Consider the following 14,932-nt stretch of genomic DNA (forward strand, 5'->3'; position numbering starts at 1 on the left):
TGTGGTTGAGATCGATGATACAGTTCATCAAAGAAAGATGCGGTCTGGAAAATGATGTTAAAGTACCCACAATTATATTTGAAGACAATGCCGCGTGAATAGCTCAATTGAAAGGTGGCTTCATAAAAGGAGACCGAACAAAACATATTTCACCAAAATTATTCTTCACACATGATCTACAGAAGAATGGTGATATTGATGTACAACAAGTTCGTTCAAGTGATAATCTTGCAGATTTATTCACAAAGGCATTACCAACATCAACTTTTGAGAAATTAAGATATAAAGTTGGAATGCGTCGTCTCCAAAATATCAAATGAAGTTTTCATCAGGGGGAGTAAAATACGCGCTGCACTCTTTTTTCCTTAACCAAGGTTTTTATCCCACTGGGTTTTCCTGGCAAGGTTTTTAATGAGGCAGCATTCACGGCGTATTACCAGATGTGTGTACTCTTTTTCCTTCACTAGGCTTTTTCCCACTGAATTTTTTCTAGTAAGGTTTTAACGAGGCACAACATATATGGATATTGAAAATAACTATGTATATAATATAAAATTGTTAAAGAGACACATTATATATGGACATTCAAGGGGGAGTGTTAAAGAAATATGAATGTCATTGTAGTGGAAGCCACCACTAAAATGATAAGGTGGGCCCACTAGGCAAGTTGTCCAACTTGTTCCCTTTCCTTTTGCTATAAATTCTCAAGTTTGGCAACATGAATGAAGATACAGAAAACACAAAAACGAAAAAATACATTCATAATTCTCTCTTGTGTTCTCTTTTAGTTTCCTTACTTTCCGGCTAATTAATTGTTAAGTAGTATATTCATAACATTTTCAAATAAATAAATAAATGCTATTTGTGCAAATGAACCATATCCAGGTGTTGGCTCCGAGTGGCAGCAATAGAATTTCATAGGTGGAGAGTTTGTTCAATTTCGTAGCCCCCAGCCCCAGGCAAGCAAAGATCGGAGAGAGTTATAGAATACAGAATCAAGAGATACAGTGGGACATAGGAGGGAGTAATTGTGAAAGACAAGTAAGGAAATGATGGTGGACAGTGCCAACGTGCGAAAATTTATGTATTTTGCGCTGCCGTTGATGGTTCTGTGTTTATTGCACAAGGGTGAAGCAATATGGTTGAGTCTGCCGCCGACTGGTACCAAGTGCGTTTCCGAAGAACTTCATAACAACGTTGTCGTTTTGGCTGATTATGTTGTCATCTCCGACGATCATGTCCACCCCACCCCCACCATTTCCGCTAGGGTATGGCTTTTCTTACTTTTGCTCTTAAATCTTGTTTCCCTATGCCTTGATCCATCACAGAGACGGATCCAAGATTTTAAGTCAGTGGGTGCAGGGGTGACACTGGATGCTGTCATGGCTATACTGTACATACATTTTGAAATGGACCTAGATGTAAACCGTTATGGAATCCTCAATTAATTTGCTCAATTGGTTATTTTAGATATGCTAAGCTTCAGGATTATAGGCTTATTAGTAAGCAGGAAGAAAAATCTAGTTACTTTTTCAACTGCTACCACTAGGATGAGCTGGAATAATAGTGTCTGCTGAACAATATGTTAAACTTTCGAGCTTGAGTTTCTTATATTTGTTAGAATTTTTAAGTGAATTTGGAGCTGATTAAAGTATAGGCTATTGCCTTGTTATTTTCTGGCTATTGTATGAGAGTGAAGGTGCCATCAAGATGTCTTTTTGCTGATTTAACATTTGGACCCAGTATACCAACTCAATTTGACTTGGCTTGAAGTCTACAGATGATTATCTAATCAATATGATTGGTTTATTTTCCTTGCGAGGTGACATATCCATCTGATGATTTATTCACTAATGTATACAAGTCTAGTTTCACATAATGGTTTATCTCTCTCTTTTTTCTTTTTGGTAATGCTGATTTTGCATAGACTTCATTTAAAATATTTCTTTTTTGAAATTGTGGGAGCTTGAGATTCAGTGGTCTAAACCGGTATGAGCTTATTTTACACTTCATATTGTTTGGTTGAGAGTGACGATAAAGCTTTGTTTTCTCATTTTATGTATTCATTTGTACTCTATGCTAATTTATTCATGAAGAAGTACATTGTCTCTTCTCTTTTTTCCCCCTTCATTTTCCTTTCCAGCACCTGAAGAGATCCTTTAAACTGCATGACATGAACCAGCTAGCTCTTGATGTGAAGCTTTAGGTTCCACATTGCTGATGCATTGCACAAGCATAAGGTCCACATTTCCTCCATTTTCTTTACGAAGGAAGCATTGCCACCTGGTACCAATATCTTTCTTTTCCTCAATTCCTCAGCAGTAAGAGTGCTCTTCTTGGGAGCTGAGTGCACACTTACAACAAAGGCAAAAGGGGCAAAACAGGAATTCTTGTGCGTAATGTAGGTAGCAAAATATCAGCAGCTCAAAATTCCTTTTACTCGTTTATAAAAAGGCTTCGGCGTTCGTGATTGACACACCTGAGAATTACCTGTGCCTTTCTGTTCTACAAATCAAATAATAATTCTGCACAACACCACCTGACTGTAGAGTAGGATTAGAAGCTGTTGAGTGTTCTCCAACCTCCAAATCGTTAAGGCTTTCCAGAGTTGAATATCCTTGTAAACAGAGCCCCCTGCCTCAAACCAATAGCCAATAGTAGCATTGAACTTGTTGTGCTCATATTTGGTTATCTGTATATTAAGATTTCAGTACTAAAAGGGTTATATATTCCTACCTGATTCAACATGAGAAAATGGTGATTTTTTACTATTCTTGTGGAAATTTTAACTTGAACAACAAGATATGCACATGTCATCGAATATCAAAACACATGTAAATATTAGTCTCTAGCGACTAATAGTCTGGCAGAAATATAAATTTTGAGATATGAGAGAAATATAATGTGGCTAAGGATTCTTGAAGACAAAGGATTAAAATTTGTAAGATATTAAGCCTCAAATGAAATGAGATAAGATCGAACTATGGTACCTAAATACAAACTATTCAGATATTGAGTCTCAGTATTTTAGGAGAATGGCATGATATATGAAGATGTAACATGCAACATTTAGTTGCAATGATGGAAATGAAGAAAAGTTGTCTGATAAGATATAAAAGGAAGTCTATAAAATGGCTGTGAGACCAGCAAGGTCATATTGGTCTGCATGTTAGGCCTCTAAAGTTCAACATATTCCTAACATGAATGTTATAGATATGCAGATGTTAGGAAAGATTTGTGTCATAGAAGATTTGAGTCATTTGGCAAGATTAAAATAGTCACATCTAAAAGAATATGCAATAAAATATACATGGAGGATAAAATTAGAGGTCTTTATATAACTCTATTTGTAACAGTCCGTAGGTACAACATGATTGAAGGTGTTGAAAGGGATGAGGTAGATTTAAATATGGGTTAGAAAGTTGTATCAAATGACATGCATTCTCAATGAATCTTGATTTAGTTTATAACGGAATAAATGAAAGAAATAATCCAATTAAATGATATCAATTAGTTGGGATTAAGGCCTGATTGTTGTTCTTTTGATAAAGTAATAATTTTATTGATAATGTTTGGGCACAAAATCACCCACACACAAGAAGTATTCCAAAAAAAGAGACAAAACCTACTAAAAGATACCACCCAATCTTCTATACATAAAAAATCTCATGGGTGCACAAAATCAAATAAGGGATAGAAGGCTATTTTTGAATTGAGCAAGATTAATCTCGGCACTTTCAAAAGCTCTCCTATTTCTTTCTCCTCATATGACCCACATGAGTGCTAGTGGAGTAGTATTCCAAACCTTGCATCTTCTCTTCCACCTATCACAATTCCAATTTGCGCATGAGATCCTTCATAGTGTCTACAGTCTAGCACCTTTGTTGCTCAGATACTTCAAAAATATCTACGAGTGTGTCGGATCCTCCAAAAGTAATGCATTTTGGGAGGATCCGACACGGGTGCGACAACAATTTTGGAGAGTCCGAGCAACTTAGTCTAGCACCACCCAAGTCATTGCAAACCAACACAAAACTTCTCACCATAACCTCGAGGCTACCAGACAATGAAGGAGGAGATAGTCAACGTCTTCACCCGAGCCCTTATACATGAAGCACCAACTAATGCAAGTAACCTTTCTCTTAGATTCTTGACCGTCAATATCACTCCTCTTGTAGCTAGTCAAGTGAAGAATCACACTTTTCTCAGTATCTTAGGTATCCAAATCAAACTATGTGGAAATGCAACCTCCTCCCTAGCCAGAAACTTCTCATACAATGATTAATAACTAACAATACCACACTATTCCCTGGTCCCTCCTCTATACGTCATGGTTATCCTGTCGAATTATTTTATTGTGAAGCAACTCAATTAGATTTTGGAATTCTGCCACTTTCTAGTCATGCAAGTTCGTCATAAACCCAAATCCAATAGACTTCTCCATCTTGTATCATCCAGACATGTTGGACTGTCATCTCCTTTTGGCATGAAATCTAAATATGTTTAGAAATGCAAGTCTCAAAGTATTGTCCTCACCCCACCTATGCTTCCAAAAGTTTTCTCTCCTCCCATCCCCCTTATCTTGAAAGACACAAAACAATTGTACTTTTCTTCCCTTCAAAATGTTCCTCCACAACCAACATCTATAAGGCATACTAATATTTTTAGTCCTCCAAGCTCCTTCCAAGACCTCATATTTTTCCGCTATCATCTCCCTCCACAAAGCATATTCCGAAATCTCCATAACCATTTAGCAGTAATAATGCCATATTGAAAGCCTTGAAGTCTTTAGCCCAACACAGAGAAGTTGTAACAGTCTCCCACCGCATCAAGTGAAACTTCCCTGCCCCGTTTGCCGTATCCAATAGGAAGTTTCTTTGAAGTCTGCTCAGTTCTTCTATAACACTGACTGGAGCCTGAAACTAAGACATGAAGTATGTGTGAATGCACAAAGGTTACTCTTAATAAGCACTTCCTTTCCTCCTTTGGATAAATATCTTTTCTTCTAACCTACAAGCCTTTTCTCATCCCTGTGAAGTACCAAACTCCTATGTTATTGCGACGGGTACGTGTCAGGTTCCCAAAAGTAGTGTATTTTTGAAGAATTTTACATGGGTGTGGTATTGGCTTTGGAGAGTCCGAGCAGCATAGCCAAATTCCATGCAGCTCGGTCTTTATTTGATGCACCTAATGGAGAACCAAGGTATGTAGTGGGGAGAGCTCCAACCTTACAATTCAAAACGTGTGCGTGAATCTCAATATCCTGTACCTCTCCAACTTAGATGATCTCACCCTTCCTAATGTTGATCTTAGGGTCTGACACCACCTGAAGCCATGTTAATACATGTCCCAAGTATTCTAATTGAGTCCTAGAAATATCACAGAAAACTAAAAAGTGTCATCTGTGAACAATAAATGTGAAACCTGACGCGTAGTGTACCATGTCCCCCAACTGCTGCAGTGGGAAGAAAAGTTTTGTGTTTATAGACAGTACTAAGAGAGCTACATTTCTTTCCTACCCATCCATGCAGATTTGCAAATAGTGACGTCTAATGTTGAGGTTAGTTAAAAATTCATGATGGCAAGATGGTAAATAACATTTTCAGGCCTTTCAATATGGTGACACAAAAACCATTGTGTTCTGCAGTAATTTAGTAGATAGATGGTTATGCTGGAATGATTTTCATCCCGACAACTTTTTGCCATTTGTTTGGAAGAATAGCTTTAAAGGCTACATTGTGATAATCGAGAAATTCAGGAGAGTCAACTTGGTGCACAGTTCGAAACTAAAGTCATTGGATTGGAGGACGCAGGTGATGCCCTGTTGCTTGTAGTTGGCGTTGCCTGCTTAGTGCGGAAGTGCGTAAAGAAGGCTCATTTCTTGGTTGATAAAGATCTTGTAGTAGCCGAAGGCAGTTCGCTTGCTATATTGTCGTAAAAGTTTGATGCATACATTCTTTTCTGGATAATGGGCTTGGAGCCCCTATACCCTTCTCCACATAAATACAAAGTCTTTTGTTTGAGGCGAGGTAAGTTCTGGCATGCACCTAATCCACACATCACACTATCCATAGACCAAATCCCTAGGGGCAGCTTTGAGCTATATTTAGAGTATTTTCAATTTGCTCAGTGTAATTTGTGTTACTGTTGAAATCCTATCATTTTTTTATTTTGCTTACATCCATATCTACATTGCAGGATTAGTATAAATCTAGAAATATAGAATAAAAAGCTGGACATTGTATCTTTTTATATGGCTAATCTTCACGAAGTTTGATAACAACAAAAGAAAAAACTCACACGCACACGCATATGCTCATGAAAGTAGATTAGAGGTCTGGAATTCTAAGTAATTTTAGGTGGTATTGATATTTCGGAAAAAGGATATATATACCACCAAACTATCGTAAATGGTATCAAAATACCCTCCGTTATACTATAAGGACACTAATGTCCTTATCGTCCAAGTTTTGGGGTGTATACCCTTTGGACTAACGGAGGGACACGTGTCATGATCTTAATGGCCTACTCGAAATTAACTTAATTTTTATCCGCGATTAAAAAACCCACCTGAATAATTTAAAAACCCACTCGATAATCTTACAACACACAAAATTATAGCAAAAACAAATTCAAAATTATAACAAAAACAAGAGACAACAGATTTCAGTGCTTGAGCAATCAAATTCAATTTCTCGATAAAAAGGAAATTTGTCATCACAATTCAATTGTCTTGTCAAAATTAACCCCAAATGTCAAATATGAACCAGGAGCGGGAAGGGGGGGGGGGACTAAGGAAAACTGTATCAATCAAAATGTATAGTGGAGGAAGATTGGTCCATAATAGCTATGTTAAGCTTCAATCGATAATTGTGTAGCTTGACAAAGTGCTATCACTTTTATTGAATCGAACTACCAATTTCCAAATTGACACTCTCCAAGATTCCTGTAAATACATCGCATGTCTTCAACGTCTCTATACCTAATATCACTATGCCCGATTATCAAAGAGAAAGGATTCTCAAAGCTGTCATGACCCGACCTAAAACCCCGAAGGGCTCCAACCAAGCCTCTTGACATATCATTAAGCATACATAAGGGTAAGGTAAATGCGGAAATAACATAGAAAGAGTCTAAATCATGAATTATAAAAGAAGAATGTAACTTGACGACATAGACTCTATAACATTTGTCTAACTAATGCCTCTACTAACCAAGAAGGGGGGTTAAGACATGTCCCTAGCTCACCCTCAAACATGAATGAAGAAAAGTCTTTGGGATAGAACAAAGTCATAACTTGCCCTCGATAAGATGAGGATTCACCAACACTTCGCCGAATGGAACTCAACTAGCCACATGTAGTAGGAGCGTGATCCTCAACCCCTACATTATGAGACAATGTAGGCAACAATATGCATTAGTATGTTTGAATGTACTAAGTATGTGGGCATGACATGTAATATAAATCATAGGATGCAATAATCAAATAACATACATGTTAAAAAAGATCGTGAATACCATCCAGTCAAGTCTTTGTTCTTTTATTCTGAAATATGGGTGCTAACCAGATTCCCCATGTTATATGCGAGGTCAAGTAAAGTCATGAGAAAACCATAATGACCAAAGCATTTAAGAGACATAGATGAAATCATAAATGGACATAAAAAGAGTATACATATGTGGGATAGTACCATAACCGACAATAAGACCATGCGAGCTATAACATGGAATTTCAATGTCTCTCCATACAACAGAAGAAAAGGGAATCTACTTGCCAAGATAGACTCTACCCCGCTAATGTGGATCCACTAGCTAGGCCACAAGGGCAAATCTTACGGTGGCACATAGTTATGTGACAAGAGACTTTATATAAGGACACCATAGGTCGAGCCCCCACCTCAAGTCATCATTCGGTGCTAAGTCTAATCCCACGGAATACATAACATAGTAATCATACTAAACATATATAATGAAACTTGTACATAGGTTTAATATTCATAGAGTAGCTCATTTTCATAACTTACTTGCAATGTGAGCATTAGCCTTTCAACATCACAATATCATGCTTACGTAATTCATGTCATTAGGTTCATAGGTCACCAATTAAGGATCCTAAGGCACCTTTCTTTATAACTTGCATGAGTTTCATATCTTGAACATATTTGAAATCCGTGATCATAATTCATACTTGAATTTAGGGTAAAACTTGAATACATATCAATTTGATTGAAAACCATGAGATACTTGATAAATCATTGGACTTCATAATCATAATTCATGTAAATGACCATTGAAAATAGCTCCATGCATGGGCATTCATAATTCAACTTGAAATCATGCTATTAATGTAAAATCATGCTCATAATGATCATTGATAACAAATAAAAACGTAATTGAAATATCCCATCACAATTCACCAAAAATTATAGTCTAAATATAAGGAAATTTCATAAGATTTTTGAGGAAAACCTTGAGACTCCATGGGTGAAAGGGACCCATGGATCAATCCCCACATACCTTGGTAGAATCGACTTAAAATTGAAGAGGAACCTTGATGAATTTGAAACCCTAGCTTGAATTTGTAGGAGAAGCTTGAGAGAGAATTTAGAGTCTTGCCTTAGGGAAATTTAAAGAATGACTTGAATAGGAGGGGAATTTGAAGAATTGCATATATGTAGACTTTGAACTTGGCCATGAAAGTGTCTAGGTTCATTGAACCGACTTTGGAAAAGACATGAATACCCTTTTCATTAAACCTGTCCGGACAACCCTACGAGGGCACTATACGAATCGTAGAGGCAGCGACGAGTCGTAGGAACGACTCGTCCTGCAGGCCCTGCAAAAGACCCGAAAGTTGGGGTCTTTGATCTTCCTCTACGAGTCGTGTCGTCTCCATTCGTCTTGCAGGTCCTTAGAACCTGCATACTCGAGCCTCTGAAGTTTTACTATGAGTCAATATTACGACTCGTCATTTGGTCTACAACTCGTCCTGTAGAGTCGTATGTCCTCTCCTGCACCTTAGTCCTGAACAAGCCCAAGGCTTCTCTCCATGACTCGATCTGAAGTTAGTCCTTGTCTTGGGAATTATTTTTGGTTCTAACTTTTCGACTTCCGGGGTTTTACAAAAGCCCATCCAAATCCCTAGTGAAATAAGGAACCATCTACCTTGTTCCTTTAAGCACACAATGCATTTCAACCATCTTCCTGCTGCTCAATCTACAAAGGAAGGAGAAGAAATTGACATAAATTGGGTGTGGGTTGTTAAATTTTCGGGTGGGTTTTTTTAGTTGTGGGTAAAAATTATGTTAATTTCGGGTAGGCCATAAAGATCATGACATGTGTCCCTCCGTAAGTCCAAAGGGTATATACGTCCCAAAAGTTAGACGGTAAGGTATTAGTGTCCTAAAAGTATAACGGAGGGTATTTAGATACCATTTACGAAAATTGACATATGCCACTATTTGCAATGTGCACACGGTATTCTTTAGTAAAAGGCTAAGAATAGTTCACTATGTGCTCATTGCGGGGCTGCTTATATTTGTCCTTTTTCTGTTGATATTTATATAATGAATGCTGAAGACCTCTCATGTAAAGAAATAGCTTTTACGGAGCCACTAAATTTGAGGTATTGTATGTTTCCTGTATTTTGTCCCTTAACTCTCAGGGTTTGCCATGTTAGCAGAGATAGACAGTTTGCTTGTATATCGGGGTAGAACCTATAAATTGCTCGTATATTGGGGTAGAACCTATGGATAGATTTATGTCAACTGTACAGACAGGTTTATCTGACTGCTTCGTTCAATACCCAAAATCATGTCGTGTATTTTACTTTGCAGGTCACCTCGCCATATGGAAACACCCTTCATCACAAGGAGAACACAACACACAGTCAGTTTGCCTTCACAACTACAGAGGCTGGCAACTACCTAGCATGTTTTTGGGCTGATAATCCAGGAGGTGGGAGTCTCAGTGTTAACATTGACTGGAAAACTGGAATTGCTGCCAAGGATTGGGAATCAGTTGCCAGAAAAGAGAAGATAGAGGTGAGAAATTGAGTAGTTCAAAATGAGTACAGACATATGTTATCTTGGATCCATCCTCATAGAGGTAGTAGTCACCGTTAGAGAGACTGCAAATTACTAAAATCTCTATTCATCCCATGCTTTTAGATAAATAAATGACAATGATACATGTTGCCTGTTGGTAGCATAAATTGTCCTACTTCCAACAAAATGGATGATAATGAACAGGTCATCTAGTGAGGCAACACCTATTATAGTAAAGATTCTTCTAGATCTTCCCTTGCATTTCTCGTGATTCTATGTTTGAATGGCATGCCCTGTGGATGTGGTGATCATGACAGATAAAAAGTCCTCAATTACTTATGAAGCATTTACTATGATGGTCTTTAGTCTTGAGTTTTAATGTCACTACTTTCTTTGCGGAACTCCTTTAGGTGTTAAAGTTGGTAACAATAAACATTTGGGTATTTGAGGGTTTAATCCTTCTTTTAGTGGATATGAGCTTTGTTGGCGGATATGTGTCCTGAGATGTCCAAAATCTAAGATAACCTAAGGTTTGCAATTAAGCAATTGATTATGCCCAATAAATTAAAGGGAGAAGCAATTAAGCTTTTGTAGTGAAAATTCATAATACTTCTCTTAATACCGAGGCTTAGAGATGATTCTTGTGGTAAGGGGCGGATTTACATGGAGGGGTATGGGTTCACGTGAACCTATGCACCCCTGACTAACTGCAATTTTCTGACATAATACTTATATATGTGTGTGGTGCTCAAGATACCAATGCAGTGCACTGGTGACAGCATGCACCAAGGGACCGCATCCCTCCACAACATTATTCTGTTTCATTTCTTTTTCTTTCTTGTATCTTTCTTTTGTTTCCCTTCCTCCCTTTTCTTCTTTTGCTATCTCAAAAAATCAAGGGACCGCATCCCTTCACAACATTATTATGTTTCATTTCTTTTTCTTTCTTGTATCCTTCTTTTGTTTCCCTTCCTCCCTTTTCTTCTTTTGCTATCTCAAAAAATCAAGCTTCCCATCTCCTTCAGATTCCTGTGTCAGTTTTCAACACCATTTTTAAGAACAAAGGTCACTTTTACCCAGTTTCTTTGTCGTCTCTCCCTTTTCTTTTCCTTCAATTTTCTTATTTGTTAAGTGGATTTTCTTTTAATAATGATGCTATTATTGATCGCTTTCAAAGTATGAAAACTCGTTAAGGCAGTTTGTAAATCGAATGATTTTTTTGTGTGATAATAGTATGAATTATATTTTGCTCGTCAAATTGTTGTCATGACCAAATTTTATGAAATCAGACCAAACATCAGCCATCCTCTTAATATCCTAGATACACCTCGATAAAAATCGGGTTACTTGAATAAAAACAAGAAAATGATGCGGAAGCGAAAATAAAAAGATTAAAGACAAAATTTAAAGATATGCAAAATTCGTGACAAAATCCCAAATTTTCAAGATTAAGTGCTAAGAACCATTATTGATCTTAGTTTTCAAAATTAGCGGATTAAATCTAATTATGATACTATAGAATCTATTCAAGAACTTTGATCGAAAGGTGATCTAGACCCCAATTTAGAAAAAATAAGAGACAATAATTAGTATAAGTTTAATTACCTTCTTTAACTTACTTTAATAGAAACCAATGATATCAAGTTAAGGCACCCAAGGGTGCGGCCTATTGATCAATGAAGTGGGTGAGAACCACGATGTATCAGATTCAAATCCCAACAGAGATGAAAAATAGTAGGTGATTTTTCTCGTCTGTCTTAGCCTTGGTAGATAGTGTTATGTGACACATGTTGCTAATGAGAGGTGACAGGTATCTTGTGAAATTAGTCTAGGTGTGCTTAAGCTAGCCTGGACACCACAGTTATAAAAAAAGAGATATCAAGTTAAGAATTACTTTTACCTCTTTACACTCACAAATGTGTAAGGAAGAGAAACCTCTCAAATAATATTCATAACACACACACACATATTTATATATATATATATATAAATATATGGGGGGGGGGGGGGGGGGGAGAAACCTATCTCAAATATCATGTAATTCGAATCCAATTTTAATGGAAATAATAAATATTAAATCCTAATTAGGAAACTTTTAAACTAGAAAACCAGGTAAAATAATGTCACGAAACGAGGAAAAGTTTCCAAACTACTAACCAAAACTCAAGCCTAAAGTTGATTAATTTCAGCCCCTCCACACAAGCACCGCCCGACGAAGGGGGGACGGGGAAAGCTACAGGCCCAAAACGTGGACATGAGATATCAGCCTTATTTGGGGCATGAACTTCAGCCTTTTGGGATTGAAATTCTTCAGCAACTTTGGGCATGCAAATCAGGTTCTCTTTGGCTCCTTTGGGCCTCCATGTGGCAGCTCCTTGGGCTCTCCTTTGGGGGCTTCATGTGGAGCCCAATCTTAGTCCTCCAAGGCTTGGACTTTAACCATGAAATATGTGTAACTCTTAGCCAATTCTTCTCAACAATTCTTGGACTCGTTCTTGAGCTCTTCTTCCACAATAAGTATCTTCTTAATATCCCATTGAAGCCTATCAATCTCAAGTTATGCCACCGTGGATGCTGTCACATCTCTTCTTGTGGTGGAGGATAAAATAATCACCTTATGACTTAATTAAAGAAAATCATCTAATGAAAATACTTGCAAGTTTTTATTGAAATTGGTATATGTTCGGCATACGGTAATGGATATTCCTACCTATGTATTGACACATTGGGAAAGGATCATATATAGCTCTTCTGTTTTTCTTGCTCCTATAAGTTGATATCCAGATGTATTCTCAAAGCTCTATGTGTTTTTTCACACTTTCTACCTGTGGTAGGGTATTGAGCTTGAGCTGAGAAAGCTTGAAGGAGCTGTGGAGGCCATTCATGAAAATTTGATTTACCTGAAGAGCAGGTATATGTATTAGCTTATGGGGGCAACAACTTTTATTTGTTCTTTCATCTCTCAACTCTTTTTGCCCCTTCAGGGAATCAGAGATGCGGTCAGTGAGTGAAACGACAAATGCGCGTGTAGCTTGGTTCAGTATCATGTCTTTGGGAGTCTGCATTTTGGCATCAGTTCTGCAAATATTGTACTTGAAGCAATATTTCCAAAAGAAAAAGCTAATTTAGGCCATCTTTAGGTGAAACCTTTTCCGAGATAGCAGAAAGAACCTTAGCCTACCATCTTTTGACACTTTCTCAGCCGTATATTTTTTTCGTGATATTAGTGGATCCAGCTTTTATCGTGTCATACGACAAAGATAAGATTTAATGTCCCGTTTTTTGTGTATACAAGGACTCATAGATAGTGCAGCATAACTTGGAGCCAATTGCTTTTCTTATTGTGCCTTCTCAATTAGTTGACAATGCTGTTGTACATTCTCTGAAGCATCTGCTTAGTGAAGTAGCAGCGTTAGTTGTAATTTGCCTCAAATGCTTGTTTGCTTAGGGGTAGTGTAATGGATTTAACTTATATACACTGACTAACAGGTAAGAAATTTTACACTAATATTTTCCAGGTTACTATGTTTAGATTTTGTAATGAAAAAATACATGTTGCCAATGCATTGACCTTAAACTCAAGTTTAATATTGTGCAGACATTTCTTTTTTTTGGAAAAACTACAGGATATAGCAAACACCAATATATATTTAATATAAATAGCTATATTTTATCTTTTTTATATTATATAGTTATAATTAAATATTAAATAGCAAAATTAATTATATACAAATAATCATTTTTTTTAATTGTATACCTAATTAAGCAAATATTTAATAGCAAAATAATTAATGCACACCTAATCAATTAATGCATTTAAATTTGTTGGGTTGTCTAATGTATCAATTTTTTGTGTTAACAACAAGGGTATTCACATGTATATGATATAGGTGTATTAATAAAGTTAATGTGTTTAAATTATTGTGTTCATATGCTAGATTGATATGCTTTACATTGTTTGATATATTAATACATTAAGTTCTATATGTACACTTGTTATATTAATACACTAAGCTATATAAATACTTGTATTAATTTAAAATCAAAGTATTAATATGTTAGTATATTTGAATCCAATTGGACTTGTGTTATGTTCTATTTTTTCTTTATCTGGGTTGTCCAATGTATCAAAATTTTATTTAATATCAGGGTTATTCATATGTACATTGTAGTGTTGTATTCTTAAGGGTATTTAAATTGTCGCGTTGTATGCTAACATGATAGTATATCATCTTTGATATATTAATATATTAAGTTTCTATAATGAGTTGCATTCTTGATATTTTAATCGGATATGCCAAATTTTAATAAGAACAACGGAGATAATAGAAGAACAGATGTATTCCAAAATTTTCTTTAATCTATTTAAATTTCAATCAGATATGCCTTCAATAGGTAAATAGTCGTTATTAATTTAATAATGAAAAGTTGAGAGGTTTAGGGATGTAAATAAAGGGGTCTCAGTTATAGTAACAATTTTTACCTTATTTAGTGCATTATATTTATGAATGTATTATTGTATAAATAAATAAAAAACATATTTATACAAATATACAGGTAGTTATAAAAATAAACTATAGTCATTCTTCGCAAATAACATACTTATAGTTATTCAAATTCAATAACCCTATAATTATAGTTATTTATGTAAGTTGCCCTTTTTTTTGGGCAAGGAACTAGAAATAAGTGCATTCCCTAAATCCCCTTCTATAGGTGCAACTTCCAAATGGTGAAACGACATAGTGCTTAGAGCTGTCAAAATTGACTAGCCAACCCAATCCAACCCTAAAGGGCTAGCGAGTTAAATGGGTTAGGAAAGACTGTCCCTTTTAAATAAAGGGCTTATAAAATAGCAGACCAACCCAATCATAAGCGGGCTACGGATT

General features: G+C 36.3%; 1 protein-coding gene and 1 non-coding gene across 2 annotated transcripts; one reads left to right on the forward strand and one right to left on the reverse strand.

Moving 5' to 3' along the window:
- The first annotated feature begins 769 nt into the window (after positions 1–769).
- Positions 770–13,433, forward strand: LOC129876166 (transmembrane emp24 domain-containing protein p24delta3-like). The gene is made up of 4 exons (XM_055951512.1): positions 770–1,268; positions 9,837–10,043; positions 12,881–12,957; positions 13,031–13,433. Exons 1-4 carry the CDS (start codon positions 1,050–1,052, stop codon positions 13,173–13,175), a joined length of 648 nt encoding a protein of 215 aa, XP_055807487.1. The 5' UTR covers positions 770–1,049; the 3' UTR covers positions 13,176–13,433.
- On the reverse strand, positions 9,417–9,530 carry LOC129877974 (U5 spliceosomal RNA). Its single transcript, XR_008763682.1, has one exon. It is a non-coding gene; the product is annotated as a U5 spliceosomal RNA (small nuclear RNA).
- Positions 13,434–14,932: the final 1,499 nt, after the last annotated feature.

This window comes from Solanum dulcamara, chromosome 12 (assembly GCF_947179165.1).
Source record: "Solanum dulcamara chromosome 12, daSolDulc1.2, whole genome shotgun sequence".
Classification (NCBI taxonomy): Eukaryota; Viridiplantae; Streptophyta; class Magnoliopsida; order Solanales; family Solanaceae; genus Solanum; species Solanum dulcamara.

Coding starts and splice junctions, on each gene's coding strand:
- LOC129876166 (XM_055951512.1), top strand. CDS start 1,050: ATGATGGTGGACAGTGCCAACGTGCGAAAATTTATGTATTTTGCGCTG. Junction 1,269..9,836: donor CCCCCACCATTTCCGCTAGG/GTATGGCTTTTC, acceptor TTTACTTTGCAG/GTCACCTCGCCATATGGAAA. Junction 10,044..12,880: donor CCAGAAAAGAGAAGATAGAG/GTGAGAAATTGA, acceptor TACCTGTGGTAG/GGTATTGAGCTTGAGCTGAG.